At 39.9% G+C, this 18,928-nt stretch overlaps 1 protein-coding gene across 2 annotated transcripts in view; it reads left to right on the forward strand.

Moving 5' to 3' along the window:
* The window catches only part of LOC139667763 (mitogen-activated protein kinase 1-like), a 29,918-nt gene that overhangs the window by 4,562 nt on the left and 6,428 nt on the right, over positions 1-18,928 (forward strand). For both annotated transcript variants that reach the window (XM_071547251.1, XM_071547250.1), the window contains exons 2-6: positions 12,099-12,281; positions 13,587-13,776; positions 14,457-14,573; positions 15,688-15,802; positions 17,197-17,328. In XM_071547251.1, the coding sequence (XP_071403352.1) occupies positions 12,099-12,281; positions 13,587-13,776; positions 14,457-14,573; positions 15,688-15,802; positions 17,197-17,328 (737 nt within the window). The remainder of the gene's footprint in view (positions 1-12,098; positions 12,282-13,586; positions 13,777-14,456; positions 14,574-15,687; positions 15,803-17,196; positions 17,329-18,928) is intronic.

The raw sequence follows: 18,928 nt of genomic DNA on the forward strand, positions 1-18,928 counted from the left end.
ACCGCATATAAAGGCATAAACGGGTAACAGTCATACAAATGTATGGCTTATTAGGGCTGGGCAATATGGTTGAAATCAATGTCACAATAATCATAACCATAATCATTTTGTGCGATATCGATATATATAATCAGGATATGGCTCACGTATACAAAATTTCATATTAAATAATCAAATTAATGTTCATCCCATTGAACCGACTGGTAATGTTGGGTGTGATGTCAAACAAAACTTGTTATCATCAATTTTAACAGCAGAATTGTGCATCATGATATCCCAAAATGATCGTATCATCATCATATGATTCCACTGAAAGACGATAAAAGATAATACTGAATTAGCCCTGTGTCTTATGCTGCGTTCACGCCAATTAGAAGAAGTGGAAGAACGAGATGACGTCTCGTTTCTGCAGCTTGGAAACGTTAACTTGTTTAAAGTGTTGGAACGTCCGTATAAAAGATGACGATCGGAAAGTCAATTGTGGTTAACGGGTTAATTTAAAATGAACCATGAACAAACTGCAGCAGGTATTGCTCCTAAGTATAGTTGATAGTAGTGTGAATAAAACTGATCATTTTGACTTAAATTACTTATTACACACTTCTGCAATTCATAATGCCAAGTGGCAGATATTGGAGCCCTCAAAAAATTCCTGCTCGTCCTGCTTGTAATTACCTCTTGGACGCTGAGATTAACGGTTTTTCCCAGTCGGCAGATTGTAGTTTTGGTAAATCCTTATCATTGAGGTTTTATATGGTTTTGGTTGTCTTACTGTTTTTGTTGTATGTTATTCTGTGAAGCACTTTATAACCTTATTTTTGAAAAGTACGATAAATAAAGTTATCATTAAAATTATTAAATCTGACGTGACATGAACGTATCATTAGACTACCAACCAAACGTCCTTTTAGTTTGAAACCTTTTTACCTAAGAGGTAAAAAGCAGATGGACTCCCAAGGTATGAGGACTATCAAAGCCCAAAATAAACCCAAGTGAAGCCTGGACTTGCCCCTGAGCAAATGATAAGAATTGGCTCCTCTCCATTACACCCGCCTTGAGCGTGACTGTGGACAACAGTCTGTTTAGTTTTCTGTAGCAAAAAACATTATCCAGATCATGTTGTTACGTAAGTCTGTGCTTTAATATACTTACAAATGCTCTGGCAAGGCTAGAATCTTAATAAATCTAACCTGGATGTGTTATCTGGTAAAAAAAATGATGTTGTGATTTGTTTGATTTGTTTTGAGAAATAACCAGTCACCTAGAAATATATTATACCTTTTACCAAATATTTGTATTTGCTACCAGTGTTACCCACTGCCTATATGGAAAATGTGTGTGAAGCCAACAGTCTCCCTTATAGCTACATCCCCCAATATAATACCTAAATTATTTGTCGTTATCAGTCTGACTGTTTCTCCCACAAATCTTGGATCTCGCCTCCTTGACCCGTCTGGTTCTGAACTGCTGCTGATACGGCGCTTCATTCTGCCGTGAGCCGTCCTCTTGAAATGCCACCGTGGCGCCCATCTCCACGGCAACCTCTCTGCCTCTGACATCAGTACCACCACTCCACAGCCAATAGGAGAGGCAGGGAGAGAATGAGAGCCTTGACACTCTGAAATCCTGTTGCGCAATTCAGAAGATGTAATTTGTGTAATTTCTGTGATTACGCCTGCCAAGAAGGGCGCGTTGACATGTAGTTCAACAGCACCTAAAAAAAATTTAACACACACTGTTGCTGCGGCTTGGAGTTAATATTGCTATTCATTAGGGCCTGACACATGCATTTTATTGGTGCATAGATATTGTTGTTACTAGATAGGGATGGGACGATATGCTTATCTCACGATACAATTCGATACAACCATGATACGATGTAATAAATAAAAGTTTAGTGACAACAAAGTCTGATTATGCAGAATTATGTTTATTTCAGAGACAGACATATTTTTAGCGATGGTAGAATGTAAACAACAATTTAAAAATGTCTTTACGAAGTGTAAATAATGTAATTTGGATGGCGAGCTTGTGAAACTGTGATGGTCAAGCCGTCTGATTTGTGATTACTACAGCAGAATAAAATGGAATTAATATCAAGATTAATTTTTCTGCCCCACGATACGTATTGTCACATTCTTGTATTCCGATGTACTGAATTTTGATATACTGTCCCATCCCTATTACTAGACTATTAAATTGCTACCTTTGATTAAAACAAGACTAGGTCACAACCTAGTATATGGCTGGACCGTGTATGAGTGTGCCACGGCCGACCAATGGTGTAACTAACTCCGCTGTAGACTGCTAATACAGAATAATAGTCCATACATCCATACTGATCGTTCCAGCGCGTCCCGTCTCTCTCTCCACCGCTGTCGTCTCCACCGCGCCCACGGCCCGCATCGATCCTGCCGATCCAAGCGCCAGGCGCTCTGTTACCCGTCGGTGCCGAAAACGCTGTTCGCTGGACACCGGGGGCGCATCGTCGCCAGGACCCCCGCCGAAATCTCGGCCGGATCATCGGGAACAAATCGGCGCCCAGCTAGCGGCACTGGCCGGAACCGTGGCCCTGGGAGACTTCGGGAAGGTCGGCAATAAGCCCTCAGCGTGATGAAACCTCCATGCTTGTTTGTGTCTCTCTCTCCCCCGACAGAACGGAGGATTTCAGGTGGACTGAGCTCGCGCATATGCATCGACATAAACGGTGATATGATATAATTGTATAGATTCTACTTTAGCTTCAGCTTACATGCATGATATTGGTCAGCCTGCTTACTGTGTGGGAGAATCGGGCTCCTGATCTCAGCGGAGAAACTAGACGGCAGAGAAAACGAAACTTAAATTTCTGGCTCTGTGACGCTATGATGTGCCACGTGCCACGGCCGACCAATGGTGTAACTTGATCACTCAGTCAGTCAGTCAGTCAGTCAGTCAGTGACAGACATTCGCGTTTGTAGGGCTGGCCCCGCTGTTGCGGTCCAGCCAAAAACAACTCAATGCCAAAATCCAGTACTAATAGTTTAAGTATGTTTTAGGATCCTTTTGTTGTCTTATGAGATCTGTGATGATGATGATGTTATGGCAGGCAACACTTAGTGGTCAGTCAGCTTTCATTGTATCTCTTGGTCACATTTTGAGGTTAAAGTGAGCGGCAAGGAGTTGAATTTACTCTCAATGCTGCAGTTTTTGACTCAACTGCTTTAAAATAAAAGTGGAGCAGTGCTAATCTAGGCACAAAGCAGGGATGACTGACAAATTTACACTAAACACTAACCAGCTCAGGGAAGACCTTCCTCCCTCCTCCAGCTCAAACGCCCCCCTAGTTTGTGCACAGTTTTCTCTCCAGCAGCCTTGCCTGTTGTACCATGGTAAAACAGAGAAAGGAAAGTCAAAAGATAACACATATTTACATGTGAAATAAATTGTTTTACGCTGTCGTTGTTTGTCACCATTTCCTTATCTCAGAAAGCAGTACCATGCTGGCATTAGTTGATAATAATGATCCTTACTATCCCTTTAGCTAACGTTACAAATTACTAGTACAAGTTACAAATCACCAGGCTAGCATTAATAATCAGTTTGTTTGCAGAGAAAGTCAAGAGGCAACTGTGGCTGTTTTGCTTGGAGGGTTGTAGGGTGCTACTTACAATAAATGGCAAGTGCATCAAGATGAACAGAGACAACACTCTTGTCTGAATCTGTAATGGTATAGTTGAAAAATGTGAAGTTTAGGCTGTGATATTGATTAGATATACCAACGACAAGAGGCAGACATCCTCAGGAAAGCTGAGTACAGGTGAAGGTGATGACGGTTTGGCTAATCTGGTGACAAACTCTCACTGGTCAGGTTGAATCCTTGGGTGATGATGTATAGAGAAACATTACAGATTATTATTATTTGCATTTTACTATCTCATACTTATTAGGTATGAAAGGTTATCTTAATTGATTATCCTCATACATCATCACCCCCACATTTAGCCATGACAAATGGAAGAATAGGTGCTTTATTTGATTAACAGTATTTTGCTTTATGCAAAATGATAACAACTGCAACTGGTTGAATGTAGAGACTCTGCTGCTCAAAACGGAGATACTGTGGTTCAAGTGTTGGGTTGAAGTGGAAGTTATGCTGCGGTTACTTAAGGGAGTGGCAGCGTTCTTAAAGGTAGAGAAATAAACAAGATGATGATGAATGCTCACAGTTTCTGTCTCAACTATATTGTGGAATATAATAGTTGAATCTGAAATTTAAAAAAAAAAAAAGAATGACTAAGAGACTTTTTTTTTTTAGGTCAGATATTAATGTGTGTTGTGTCCACACTTTAAGGTTGAAAGCATAGACTGTAAAAAAAAAGATGGACGTAGTGAGTGTGACGTCACCCATAGGTTTCTGAAAGGCCATTTTGAAGCCAAATGTTTGGGTTCACGGGCACCGCCATGTTGACATTTTTTGGAGCCGGAGCAGCCAGAACGAAGGCTCCTAGCGGACGTTAGAGGAATTGCAGCTTTCAGCCACTTCCTTATTGGCTTCAAAATTCACCTGTGGTTTTGGCCGCTTGATTGAAAGCCAAACTCTTGCTTCTAAATTTCAGGGGAACAATGTATTGATCCTGACGTTATGGCAGTGGCTGTGCTGTGATAAAGGAGGAATAAACCTGCAAAAATTCAGAAACCAATGAAGATATTGACAACATATAAATGTACTGTATATGAAGTTCTGACAAATTTCCAGTAACATGGCTTGACGGTTGATTCTATAACAAATAGAAGCACATCTGTATTTGGCCTTCTTGTGTTTTTCTTGTGATCTCTAGTAAGCCTGTTGTGTAATTCAGTCGCTGTAGGCCTACTCCCACAACAGACTTCATAGCCAAGGCTGTTTGAAGAAATGAGAATGGTGAAATGGCTTCAGCTTCAATCGAAAGTGATTGATACTGACTGAAATCAATAAGGCACACAATCAGTGTCCATTTGAAAAAGCCTGGCTTAAAGAATGGGGTTGATGAATTACAGATAGTATACCAGCCTGTAAGTTGAGTGTAAAAAATGAGGCAGGATAGGGATGGAAGAGAGAAAGGAACGGCAATCACATAGAATCACAAAACATCATGCATAGCACTGTGATTTTATGTCAATTTCATATTAGAATTATAAATCTGGTTACCTTACATAGCAAAGACAAATGTGCCCTTGGATGGGATGCTGTTGCATTGTTTGGTATCAAAAAACAGTGATGTTCAATGCTTACCAGGAGTTATTTTATGATGATGTGTTGTAATTTGCTTTTATGGTGTACACACTTTCCCTCGGCCTGCCTCGTCTACTTCAGTTAGTGATTTCCTACGTTTCCCAGAATGACTTTCAACAACCCCCAGAGAACGGGCCTGAACTTGTTGCATTCAGTACGTGTAGGTGGAGAGAGCGATAGCAATCTAGCAATGGTAATCTGGTTTTACCAGATGAGAAAAAGTGAGTCGCATCCCTGACTCAAAACACAACACGTCTTGTGGCTGCATTGCATTCTGGTCTATTGAGGCTGCTGTCAGTGGAGAAATTGGTCTCTCTGCCTCTTCTACGATGGATTTCTCCCTGTATGAGTGTTGAATGTTGGTGGAAAATGGTGGCTCTAGAAAGAAGCCCTGGCTCTTTGATTCTGACTCCAAAACCTGACGTTTACTGTTGATGTTTTAGATTGAAAAATGTTCTGCTATTAAACTTCATTGTAGCTGTTGGAAATATCTCAACGTCACAATGTCTACATTTAGACAGTTATCCATAAAAATAAGAATACACACCAGCAAACAATAAACTTAGCCCAGAAATGCAAGGTACCTTGCCAATAGCTGTTTTTTTAACAGTGTTACAGTGTTTTAGGGTGGATTTTTCCTTATAAGTGCAACGTTTTTACATTATGACATTATTAAGTTTAGTGTGCTCCCTGATGTTTTATCTTACATGCCCTTTTTTTTTTACTACACAGCCGACTGACAGGTGAAAAGCTCTTTTAAACACAAAAACAGCTTACTGTCACCTCACTAAAAACAGGTCTTGTACTACATTGGTAGTAGCGTACATGGTCAACAGGGATAAAGCTTCAACAATACATTTATACTTCAAGTGACCAAATGTGAAAAACAAAATTGCCTGATTTTAATATGGTATTAGTAATACCTTCAAACTGTGGATTTCTGTTGGCTTCTCCCCATATTCAACAAAGCTGCAGGCTTACTACTGCAGCTTTTGAGAGAGACTGTATATGATCCATGACAGTTATAAGATGAAACTTTATTGATCCCTGCCGGGTTGTTGCAGCAGCAAAAGTAATAAGATTCAGTAGGAAACTAGGGAAAATAGAATATAAGCACAATAAAATAAGCACTAAAGCAATAAAAAAAGAATGTAAACAGTTGTGGGGTTATATAAACGTTTGCTGGTGACAATTTTTGGTAGTGAAATATGGGGAAGCAATATGGATTACTAAACGTATGGAATAAGTTAGTTAATGTAGTTACTCACAGTTTTAACATACAGATGTTGGCAGCAACGATTGCCTACTTATATGTGGTTTACTGAATTAGAAATGTACTGTACATCTATAAACAATAGAATATTAAAGTCTGTATAGAATATGATATAGTGGAACCACTATCAAAATATCATTCATATTTTGCAGAATATAACAATGAGGGAAAGATGTGACAACAGAAGCGATTATGTGACTTTACAGCAATAGATACAATACAAGATGTGTGAATATGCATCATATTCACATTGTCGGATTGGATGAGCAGCGCACTTGCTGTTAGGTTGACTAATAAATGGCGTAATGCAAAGACCCTCTCCTCCTACAGTATCTAAGGCAGATACAGTCAACCTTCCTGCACACTAGCCTCAGCTTGCTTTATCAGCGTTCCCTTAAAGCCTTCACAAAGCATCGGACTCGGCGATGCCTGTCTTGTTGGTGCGTGAACGTACATATCTGGGCTTTCTTGTGTGCTCAGTACACAATGCCCATTGGCGTAGTGAGCTTTTCCCCTTCTTCCCTCAACCCAACCCCTTGAACATCGTCATGGTAACAGCCTATTGCATAACACAGTGGCTGCAGTGTAAAGCCTTGTATTCCCATCTCCTTGGAAACAGAGCCCCCCCGCCCCCCTCCTCGTCCTCCTTCCTGGGCACTGAGCATGCTCATAAAACAATAGCAAAGCAGAGGAAACAGGAAAGGCAGCTTAGAGCAGATTCTGTTCAAAATGCACTCTGCGGCATACAAGAGCCCCCAGCGCAGCTCTTACTGGCATCAGAGCATCTTTATTAAGCTGAGGGCAGGGGTGAATGGCAGACTCTTCACCAAGAGGCTCTCTGACACTTAATCCAGAGTGTGTGACGCAACCTTCAGTGTCATCAGTTTAGTACAGACATGTTCAGGAGACCTTGTTTTACTGAACAGTGTCAACGATTACAGTAAAAGGTCCAATAATTACATTTTTCCATATTTACCAAGTAGATGGTGTAAGTCAAAGCTCATGTTCATGATAGTTATTACCACAGCACCAATTCTATGAATATAGGCAAAGTCCTGTAATCGTTTTGCTTTCAACTAGGGCTACAACTGGGGATACTGACAAAAAATCTAATTGCGATTTATTTGACAGAATATTGCAGTTGCAATTTAAACTGCAATTCACATCATCATTTTTCTTGTCATAAATATTTGAGAACTTTAAAATTGTTTAAGGAAAAGTGATTTTGTTAAAAAAAAAATAGAAGTCATTGTGCAGGATTTAATGAGTATGATCATGGGTATGAGAAAGATTACCTGGATTTCTAAAACACCTTATTCAGAAGTCCATTTTCGACACCTCTCTTAAGCAGAAGTTCATATTGCGATTTTTGTTTTTTCGATTAATTGTTCAGCGTTAATTTCAACCTGCCTCAACGTTTTGATGTATGCCTGCAGCCAATCAGCAAGGGGCTCCTTCCTTGCAGCTTCCCGTAGGATCCAATCCCTTTGCAAAGCCACAAAGCGTTAAGAGTGCTTTGCCTGTGTTCAAAGAATGGGAATTTCACAGACGCTCCGCCTTCAGCTGCCGTGTTGAACCAGGTGTGGTCTACTCGCTGCTGGACTTAACAACACCACAACAGTAAAAATCAAACTCATGGTTAAAATCATAGCTTAAAGTGCTGAATGCCTTTAGAGCGTCGGTCTCCCTTATTAGCTCAAATTACAATACACACTCTTAATGATAAGGCTGGGCCAGTCAGACTCATACAATACACCTTGGCAAAGCAAGCATGTTAGTACTACACACACAACCCAGTGTACTTTGTACTTCCTCAGGTCCCTACTGTAGCAGGCCTAAGGACAGACTGACAAGAAACTGATGGGTTTGCCTAAATAGAAATGGTGAAATGTAGTGTAGACCAAGATTTTCCTCACTACTCACTTCACCAAAGTCTGTTTTATAGCATCCTGTGCATTGTAAGGCCTACTGTTATGATTTTGCAGCAAAGCAAAAAGTCACATCAGAGATATCTATGTAAGGGCAACATGTTTAGCACTTTTTTAAAAATGCTTGTGTCAAAAGTAAAGAAACAGAAGAACTGAAGAATGCCTGCAAAACTGACAGACAAAAGAAGAGGGTGGGTTATGAAATTTATTAAAAAAAAAAGTTGTATAAAGGACAGGAGTGAAATGTTAAAGCTGGTGAGCTGAATGAATTTATGCATAATTTGAAAAGGTGTAAGTAAATAAGTAAATGTGTTCATTTTAGTTTGGCTCATACATATTGTGATTTCTTTTTTTTTCTGAGGTTGCTGTTGGCATAGTACTTTGAAGAATTTCTGCTTGTGTGTTTTTACTATGTTTGACAATATTTTGCGCTGTCAAAATTGGTGTAGCCTGTACCATTGACCGTTTTAAAAAGATGTGAAAGATATTTGTGCCAAGCTGCCTCTGCCCTGGATCAGATTTTAGCTCGATGAATAAATCTTACAGCACCCTACTTCTTCTCTGTAAACGAGGGTATCCAAACTGCTCTGGAGCCGTTAACATGGAGAGTTGTTTCCTCCCACACACACGCACACATTTTCTCTCACAGAAGTGAAAAGGAAGGTCACTCATATTCCCCTCGCAGAAGGCTGGCACACTTTTGTTTACATTTCAATCCCTACTAACCCATCACTATAGCAACTAATTCTCTCATTCTTATTCTGTCATACTATGTGGGTGTGTTTCACTCATTTCTGTTGTGGAGTGTGCTGAAATATAATCACTCATGGCTAGGTCTAAGCTGGCGGGTGTGGTTCAGGAAGCGTGATTTAGGAAACAACACATTGGATAAAACTTGAGTTAATTATTATTATTATTATTATTTAATTCAGCATAGACTGGCTGAGAAGCTAGAGCAGCATACCCTTCACAGCCAGCTGGCTTGGTAGGTTAGCGCACCTCGAATATGACATGAAAGTGACATTGATAAACTCCTGCGCTCAAGTTTAACCTGTTGCCTTTGTGCAGTATGCCTGGATAAAACTGCTAAATTGAAATTGTTGAAGTTCATCGGAGAAGCGATATCTTTGGTTCCAGTCAAAATATGACATTGCTGCCCCTACATATACAACTTTTAGAAGTGTGTGGGTAAATGTGGGGGGTTATTTGCACTGCCTATTGGCACATGGCCAGATATAAGATTATACCTGTTGGCTGCTCATCTGTACTCAGGTTTAAATTAACTGAGCAAGTTGACACTAAAGCCATGCCTCTGCCTTCTGGTACAGAAAACATCTAGTTAGGGCTCATAGAAACCAAATTATTTTCAGTCTTTTCTATATAGCTCCCTGAGTTAAAGCTGCACTTGGCAACTTCAAACGCTGGTGGCCCCAAAGGCTAGTGAAGGGGCAACCGTTTGAATTTTGAGGACTTCAAAATCCAGAAATCCTATAAGGTGACGTCAAGCACATAAAGCAAACTTCTCAGTGACTGGTGAGAGATGGTTCACCCCATAGAGACCTATTATTGGCAAGTCCAGCTTTCTCTTGCTTTTAGGAGCAAATTTTGTATTTCACTCTTTAAGTTTTGATTTGTCACTCCCTGCGCACTGAGATACAAATATATATCATTCATTAAAACAAGTTAAAAAAAATAGGTCGACTGAATTATTATGGACATTACATTAGAACTTTGGTTTAATGTCACCAAGAGCAGAATAGTCTCTCTCTCCATCTCTCTCTGTCTCTCTCTCCTTCCCTCTCAAACTTAAAACACACACACTTGAACCTGCCAGCTGCTACAAAAGTACCATGGTTCAATAATAACAGGTGCTCAGCTTGGTGGCATCTTTTTCCACAAATCCATCAAAAGACACTTAACAAAAGCAGCTGTATACACATACAAGAGTCCGCAACAAATATCAGCCTAACTTCAGCATCAAAGCCGTGATATTAAAGAAGATATTTGCTTATTTTTTTAATTAAATTGCCTACCAATATAGGCTTACATGACCAGACAAAGAACCACCCATCACCAAAGATAAGGTAGAAAATAATGGTGTGCATATAGGACAGCAGCTATTACCGTCACCAGCAGCACATAAACATGCCAAATCAACGCCGTCACCAAAGCTCCTCTCAAAGGCAGCAGTTCTGACACAAAATAAGAAATTCAGCACCGTGGAAAGCAAAGGGTATCTAAAATATAATGCTGTTGAGGATCACAGAGATCATGTGGGCTGGCATCGTGTTAATGCACATTGGTAGATGGCAAGAATCTTCCCAGGAAAAAAAAGCCCCATAGGCTAATATGTAGCCCTGATTTGTGCCACTCTTTTTCCCTCTTTATCTCTTAATGTCAATGTTTCATTGCTCACATGCAAACATACACACCAAAATACATTTGTTTCGCCTGTGTTCACACAATATCAAGAAAAATAGCACTCCAGCTAGTGCTATTTTTCTTGATAATGTGTTACCTGCTAGTCAACATGTCTCCTCATGTAAGGAAGACTAGCTATTAATTTAGTAATAATAGCAACCATGTGTTCTCCCAGTCTGGATATGGTTCACAATTAAACCACCATTTTACTTGTTTTTGTTTTTTGTTTTTTGAATTTAACAAACTGTCTACATGTGCTATTTGACCAAAATCTTTCCTTTTCTACTTGAATGTAAATTTGACCGCTGTCTCGGCTTGGAAGGGGGAAATTGACAATAAATCACCAGGGGTGCATGCCATTGTGAAATATGCGAGATATGAAAGGCGTATACCATCTAAGACGAGTGCATTAACCTGTTGCCCTTTCATGGGATCTGGCTTTAGTGCTAGATTCACTATATAAGAGCCTGCCAGACTCAGGCGTGTCATGCATGCAAATACGCCTTGCCAGCCCTGCTAGAGGCAAGCCCCTGTATAGGTAATGTTTTTCTCATTGAAGTGCAGAGACTATTGCTAAAGCCTACATTGCAAACTGGGTTGAGCTGCCTGGTAACAGTCGTGCCCACTCTACATGATGAATCGCCACATTGTGCTCATTGTTGAAGGGAATATTGGTGAAGGATGTCTGCTCTGTAGCTAATTGGGTTTCACCAAATACTTTTATGAGATTCTGGCTTCTGGATGTGATTGTCCCCTGTCTCATCGCACAGAGCGTAACACCCTTTCTCTTAGTGAAGCTGCTCGAGTCCCTCCTGAGCCCAGACAGGACTCGATGAAGTGCAGGATTCAACAAAGGGCAATTAGTGCATCTATGTGACATAAAAAAACAGTGTTGGGGTATGGTGCGCTGGATCAGGACGGTCTAGCGCTTATTGTAGAGACGACAGTACAGGCCTGGGAAAGCAAAATCCCATCCTTTTCCATTGCACCTTATTCTGTTTTTAATTCTGTTTATAATTTTTAAAATTATAGGAATTCTATTAAGCTTACCATAAATTAAAAAAAAAAAATCCTTGGTTGGATAGGACTAGATATTTTGGTAAATAGGCTACTGCATGATTTGATGGCTTAAACGCATGTCAGATTCTCAGAAGAGGAAACCCACCTTTTGTGTTTCTTGAATATTGTCCCCTAATTTTTGTTTTTTGTTTTTACAATCCAGCTCTGCCTATGACCGGGACAACAAGATTCGTGTGGCCATTAAGAAGATCAGCCCTTTTGAGCACCAGACATACTGCCAACGCACCCTGAGAGAGATCAAAATCCTTCTGCGCTTCAAACACGAGAACATTATTGGAATCAACGACATCATCCGCACACCAACCATTGACCAGATGAAGGACGTGTATCCTTTTCCATAAGCTTCTCATATCTCAGTGAGGGTTAGACCCATATTGTATTGAGACTTTTAAATTATTTTCAGGTGTCACTGGTGGAGTTAGTCTTGTACCCAAAGATTCACATCAAATCAGAGTTGGATAAGAGTTTGAGTTGTGTTTTGTAGTGAGTGTTTTATTATATAATAGCCACTCGTCATCATATATTTGGCAGAGATGCTCTTCACTGAGGGCCAACATCAACAGTAACAAACTGGCCATGCTTGACTCAGGGGGGCCTAGTCACTCACTTTCATAATGTAGTATGTGTATTTTTACACTCTGCAGTAGATAGGATGATGGCTCAGACTGAAACTAGCAGAAACTGAGCTCATTGTTCTTTCTACTTGCCAGTAACTGTGAGCCGACTCCCAAACGGAAAGAAACCTCTAAAAACCTCTCTCCTAAACATAAATGAGCTCTGACTAAAAGTTATTTAGATATTTAGTGTCTGCAAGTTTTGACTGAATTGTGGCATCTCCTCGAATACCAATGAAGTCGGCTATTTTGCTTTCTGTCCATTGTTGTGTCCCGTAGTCCATGGTAACGCTGCTCAGACAAGCTGCTGTGGCGCCAAAATTATGACAATTAGGTGGCCTTAGGTGAATGATGTAAAATTGACCTATTTCTATTGTCATGACAACAGACAAATTACGCTTTGAGCATTCAAATACAAGACACACGTAGGTTGTATGGCTTGCGATCTGATTTTGTACCATATCCATGTGGTCCAGATCAGAATTGGAAAAAATGTGACTCTGTGCACCTTTTGCTGCTGACACTAATTAGAAAACATCAGATCTGTGTGAGGGGGGAAAAATCTGTATTGGAACACTTCCAGCTGCAGTGTGAACATAGCTGTATAGTGTTGTCAGCAGGACTGTAAAAAAGTGAGCCGTGTAAAGATAATAAAAAATAAAACAAAATTATTATTATTATTAATAAAGAAAATTATAATTATAAAGAAGAAATTTCTCATTCCCGACTCAGATTTGTCCCTTACGCCAAAGTAACTTCCAGAAGGGCACAACTCTAGTAAAAGGTCCTTGAGTGCTGGACAGATAACAAGTGGAAATTTATAAACCAATGCTGACTGTTCAATCTGTAAGTCTGTCGAATAGAAACCATTTCACGTGACAGGGCAAAAATAAATTAACAACCCACTGAAAGGGATGAAACCAATGTTTAAAGTCGCTTTCATTTTCCAAGCATGGAAACAGAATGCCGGGACTCCCACGATATTAAGCTAAGTTCTTTAACGTGGCGCTGTGCAGATATATTGTCCAGGATCTGATGGAGACAGACCTGTACAAGCTTCTGAAGACTCAGCACCTGAGCAACGACCACATCTGCTACTTTCTCTACCAGATCCTACGAGGGCTCAAGTACATCCACTCTGCCAACGTCCTGCACCGGGATCTGAAGCCTTCCAACCTTCTGCTCAACACCACCTGTGATCTCAAGGTACATCTGCCACTTGCATCGCAACCACTTATTATTACCGGGGTTCGACCAGTGTGGGCTTTGGCAGGCTGAAACCGACTGAAGTTGCCGACAGGCAATATTTTGTGCTTTAACCCTTTTCATGCCAAAAAACAAGTATTCACTGTTTCCCCCCCAGAATTTTCTTATTGTCAGAGTGAAAAAGCCTTTGAAACAGCAATTAGACCATTGTGGGACACTAAAACGCTCCACTGAAACAAAGACTAATAAAATTCTTTTAGGGTTAGCAGGTTTTAAGGCAGGGTTCAATGGAAGGGGAAACTGGGATACATTAGGCTTTTAAACAAAGAATTAATTTACAAAAAACATCAAGCTTTAGTACCAATATCGGCTCGATATATCAGTCTGACCCTAGTAATTAGACACTGGTGCAAATCAACCATACAAATTAAATGCTCTAAATGTTCCTTTTTTAGCATATAGGAGTTTTTTGAGTTTTTTTCTACCCTGTTGATAGTTGATATTACTAAGTTGTTAGTATCTGCATGAAGACTAGTTGGATTGCCAGATTGTTTAATGTTAGATTAAGTTACAAATTATCTTTAAATCGTATATGATCTGGCATTACCGATGCTGTCCGGCTAACTTTGATCTTGTGTCTTTAACACTGCAACCGTACTTTCCGTATCATCTTCCCTCAGATCTGTGATTTTGGTTTGGCTCGTGTGGCTGATCCCGACCACGATCACACTGGTTTCCTAACAGAGTATGTAGCCACCCGTTGGTACCGGGCACCTGAGATCATGCTCAACTCCAAGGTGAGTGACCTTACCTGCTGTACAACTTCTGCATGACAACTAGGATTAGAGAGAAAGAGAGTTGAGTCAATATTTTTCTTTTTTGTTGCCATTGTAGCAGTTTATATGGCCAGGGCAACAGCAACTTTGATTTTTGTTTGTATTGCTGGTTTAAACATCATTCTGCATTTCATATATTTTGCAGAATTAAACATGATGGGGAAATGCATAGACCTATTACTCTGTTGTTTCTAGTTACTCTCATTGCATTCTCTTGCTACTGTACTGCTGTAATTTGTCAGTGTTATTTTTCCCAGCAAATGCAACTTGTCCCACATCCACTGTCTCTTGTTGAAGATACATACGAATTAGACACAATTAGCCTAAATACCCATAAATTGAATAGTCTTAACATTGACTTACATTTCAGACTTTGTCAACCCCATGCAAAACCATGCATTTCAAAGTAATTTTATTGCACAACATGATATCAAAGGTGCATATTTTGCAAAGTGTATTCTTAGCATATATTTGTATACTAAGTGTTCCTGTGTAAAATGTATCCACGGGTCCTTAAAACGTCTGAAAAATACTTAAATTATCTGAATTTAAGGTCTTAAATGTATTAAAATATCTTTAATGCAGTTATTAGAACTTTTCAAAATGCAATGACAGGTTTCTTTTTCAGGTTAAAACAGAACAGGGTTAGTAGTACAATGTGCAAAACATTTTTTTCCATTGTGTCTGTTCTACTAAGCACAATTGGACTTTATGTCCCTTAACAATTAATTTCATGATGTCCTTTTTCTTATTCTGCCCATTTATAGTTTCACAACTTTCATTAGCTGTGCTCAGTTGGAAATAGGCTGGTGTTGCCAACTTTGTTCCATTATTTTGCTTTTTAAATTGGTCTAACTTTGCCTTTACCAGCCTACGCTGGTATAGCTAAACAATTGGAGCATGGCACTAACACTGGTCAGGGGTTTGATTCCCACTGGGGTCATCAATGCAACACATGTATGCATTCATGCTACTTTGAGGTGCTTTGGATGATAGGATCCACCAAATGGCATATGTTATTATGCTTTAAGTATGTTCACGGTTATGTGTCTCTCTCACTCTCTCTCACTCTCAGGGCTACACCAAGTCCATAGACATCTGGTCAGTGGGTTGCATCCTGGCTGAGATGTTGTCCAACAGGCCAATCTTCCCCGGGAAACACTACTTGGATCAGCTCAACCACATTTTGGGTAAAAGTTCCCTTTATATCGTACCTAGTTTTCTTGGGATTGGAGTGGCATTGTGGTATTGTCACTTGAGAAAGACACTCAAACCCCAGCTGACCCAGTGGAGCTGCTCAGTGGTCAGTAGTACAAAACTAATCGTATTGGGAAGCTCCCATGTGTAAGAATCAGTCCCAGAAGGAATTGTCTGATGTCTTTTGTGTGTGATTATTATGATAAAAAGATTTTTCTTTGATTTGGCTTTTCCAATAAAATAATTCAGTGTCATTTCGGCATCTTATTCACTAATTTGCACTAAAAGTGTCAGTTTTTGAAAGTGCCAGTTGGTCAAAATTTGAAATTCAAATAAAAGATAAATATTGCTGTGTTTAAAGGGATTTTACTCCTCTTTTACACTTTGTGCAAATATAGCAGCATGTTTTGAGGAATATAGTGGAAAAGTTTGTACTTTCTGTTCAGTAACCACACAGACTTTGATAGCACCATAGGAGAGAATTGAGAGCAGATGCGAAGTGAACTACTTGGCAGGACAACTGACAATATAATATCATCTGTGTCCATGTGCAAATTAACAAAGGCTCTAATTCAAGTGGCCAGAACGCCAAGCCTGCCATCATGCTGGTAGAACAGAACAGCTAATTTACAAGACAGACAAGAAAGAGATGGAGGCAGAAAGTTTTAGGTAAAAAGAGTTTAGAGCTAGTTTCCAGTAAAGTTGCTCATTCCATGTAGTGTATTTGAAGATTGACTTTCTCTTTATAATCATTATATTGTGAATCGCTATTATTAGCTGAGGATAATGGCTGAAGAGTCATTTACCTCCCTATGAAATTACAGTCTTTATCTCAGTCTTGTAGTTATCTTAATGGTAAAAATGAACTAATATTGGTATGGGAAAAATCCATAACAGTGCCTATCTCTAGCCTATTCGGTTGTTCAGTCAAGTGTCACAAAATGATCACTTAATGTTTTCCTACTGTAGATTTAACAACTTGATCCCGTCTTTCAATTATCTTCTTGCTGATGAGAGTTTGATGCAACAGCGTAGGATTTTTCGGGTGTTTAGACAAACAAAAATGTCAAACTCATTGTCAATAGCAACAACATCTCTGTGCCAGTTTATAGATAGTTGTTTATATGCAAGTATCAAGTAGCACTTTCCTGTCCTAGTGCTAGACCACATATTGCTTCTCCCATCTGTCATTTTGAATACATTCAAACTGTTGTAGTCCTTTCTCAAGGAAATTAACCCACATAGTGCAAAAATGAATTTCAACAGAGCCTGTGTAGATCGGTAGCGAATTTATTCCCTGTTTTTCCAAGAATTCTGTGTTTGCCCACTGTCCTACATGGATACAAAAGCTAATTCTTCTATCCATCATTTTCTCTTTCTCTATCAGGAATCCTGGGTTCTCCCTCCCAGGAGGATCTCAACTGCATCATCAACATTAAGGCCAGGAACTACCTTTTGTCGCTGCCTTTGCGCTGTAAAGTGCCGTGGAACCGCCTCTTCCCCAATGCTGATCCCAAAGGTCAGAGCCAGAAACAGCCTCTGCCTTGTTTATTCACCCATCTGCCGATTCACTTTACAGACAGGACTCCAGCTAATGAGGGAATTTCTGGAATATCGTGGAATTTTGAGAGGTTGTATTCCAGACAGGGGCAATCAGAGAATTTGATAAATTCTTCAGGGAAGTCAGGGAATTTTACAAATGGGTCACTTTACAGGAACATACCAGAATGTATTTTACAATTTGTTTCACACATTCGTTGCATCACATGGTGGTTTTGAGACCAACTATTGAGGAAACCAGACTGTTTACCCCTTTGCAAAAACATTAACAAACCAGGAAGGAATAAAATGTTTAGACCAAGGGTGTAACCGTAGCCGGGTTCCAGACTCCTGAATCTCGTCTCTCTTCAGATTTGGTCGAGTGAGTCAGAGTCTGGTGTTGCTCTATTCAGCAGCGATTTCTCGATCGGAAAAACGATCGGGCCAGTCAGCACCTTTGTGGGTGGGACTAAAGTTTGAACTGTTCATGCAACGGTTTTTCATTGGTGTAATATTGGAGTAATATTTGTTGAAATCATTCCTTAACCAACATGTTGTCTTTGGAAATACGATTATTTTTGTCAAAAACGAAGTTCATAAATACGCCCAGCATCAGTGTAACTGAAAATAACGTCAGAGCAGCTGGAAACGTCAGTCACTAGTGATTGGTTCGGGGAAAATCAACAACCCCCCCACACAGAAAACAGCTAACGTGGAGGCAATGTCAGACTGAATAATGGAGTGGGAATGAAATTGCCATTTAGTCTGAATATCAGGCTAGTGTAACCGACTTAGTTTTGGAAAGTCTCACCCTGGTCAATCACCCTGGTCAATCACCCTGGACGCATCTAACCCTTTTCTAGTCTGTACCATGGTCCCCATGAGTTGTGGGTGAAAAAGTTCTGAATGTTGTATGCTGGGTAGCTGTGAGGGATGATAGAGTTAGTATTCGTGTGAAAATTAACTCCTGACATGCAGGGTTTGATTGGGGCAAGTTGGGTTCCAGTGTGACCGCTGCCATGCTTCTGAAACCAATGTGATGAGAACACCATAACCTGGAATCTTGTTTTATTTCAAATGCAAAAAAATATTGTCCCTTTTGCGTGCATAATTCAGGTTAAGAATAGCAATGCTTTTCACTGAGACTGTCGCAGATCAATAATCATACTCAATCACATTTTCTTAAGCTCTTAGATTCACTTTTATGCTTTCTTATGCATTTGACAAACTTGCAATAATTTGAAATGTAATTTTAACTTCATTAACTTCATTTAACTTTTAACTGTCCCCTTCCCTAAGTATTTTTTGACTAATGGAATTGTTGAAATGGCCACTGTTAGATGCTATGGATGCTAGTGAGAGGGGAGAGGAGCTTGGAGAGGAAGCTGTAGCCACACAGGTACCATCCAAATTAGCTCTGTATCTTGCTGGATTATTAAGATTGAAGTCCAATTTGCTGTCTTGCAGTCTTTCATCAATACTAGATCAGTGGCTGCTGGACATGGGAAGAGGGAAGCTAATTCTAAGTCAGTCTAGAGGCCATACTGTATGTGGGCTGCCCAGTTTCATTGTAGTGTCAG

This window comes from Centroberyx affinis, unplaced genomic scaffold (genome assembly GCF_046629955.1).
Source record: "Centroberyx affinis isolate AG114_WGS23_722 - 3 ecotype Tasmania unplaced genomic scaffold, CSIRO-AGI_Caff_v1 ptg005746l_1, whole genome shotgun sequence".
In the NCBI taxonomy this organism is placed as follows: domain Eukaryota; kingdom Metazoa; phylum Chordata; class Actinopteri; order Beryciformes; family Berycidae; genus Centroberyx; species Centroberyx affinis.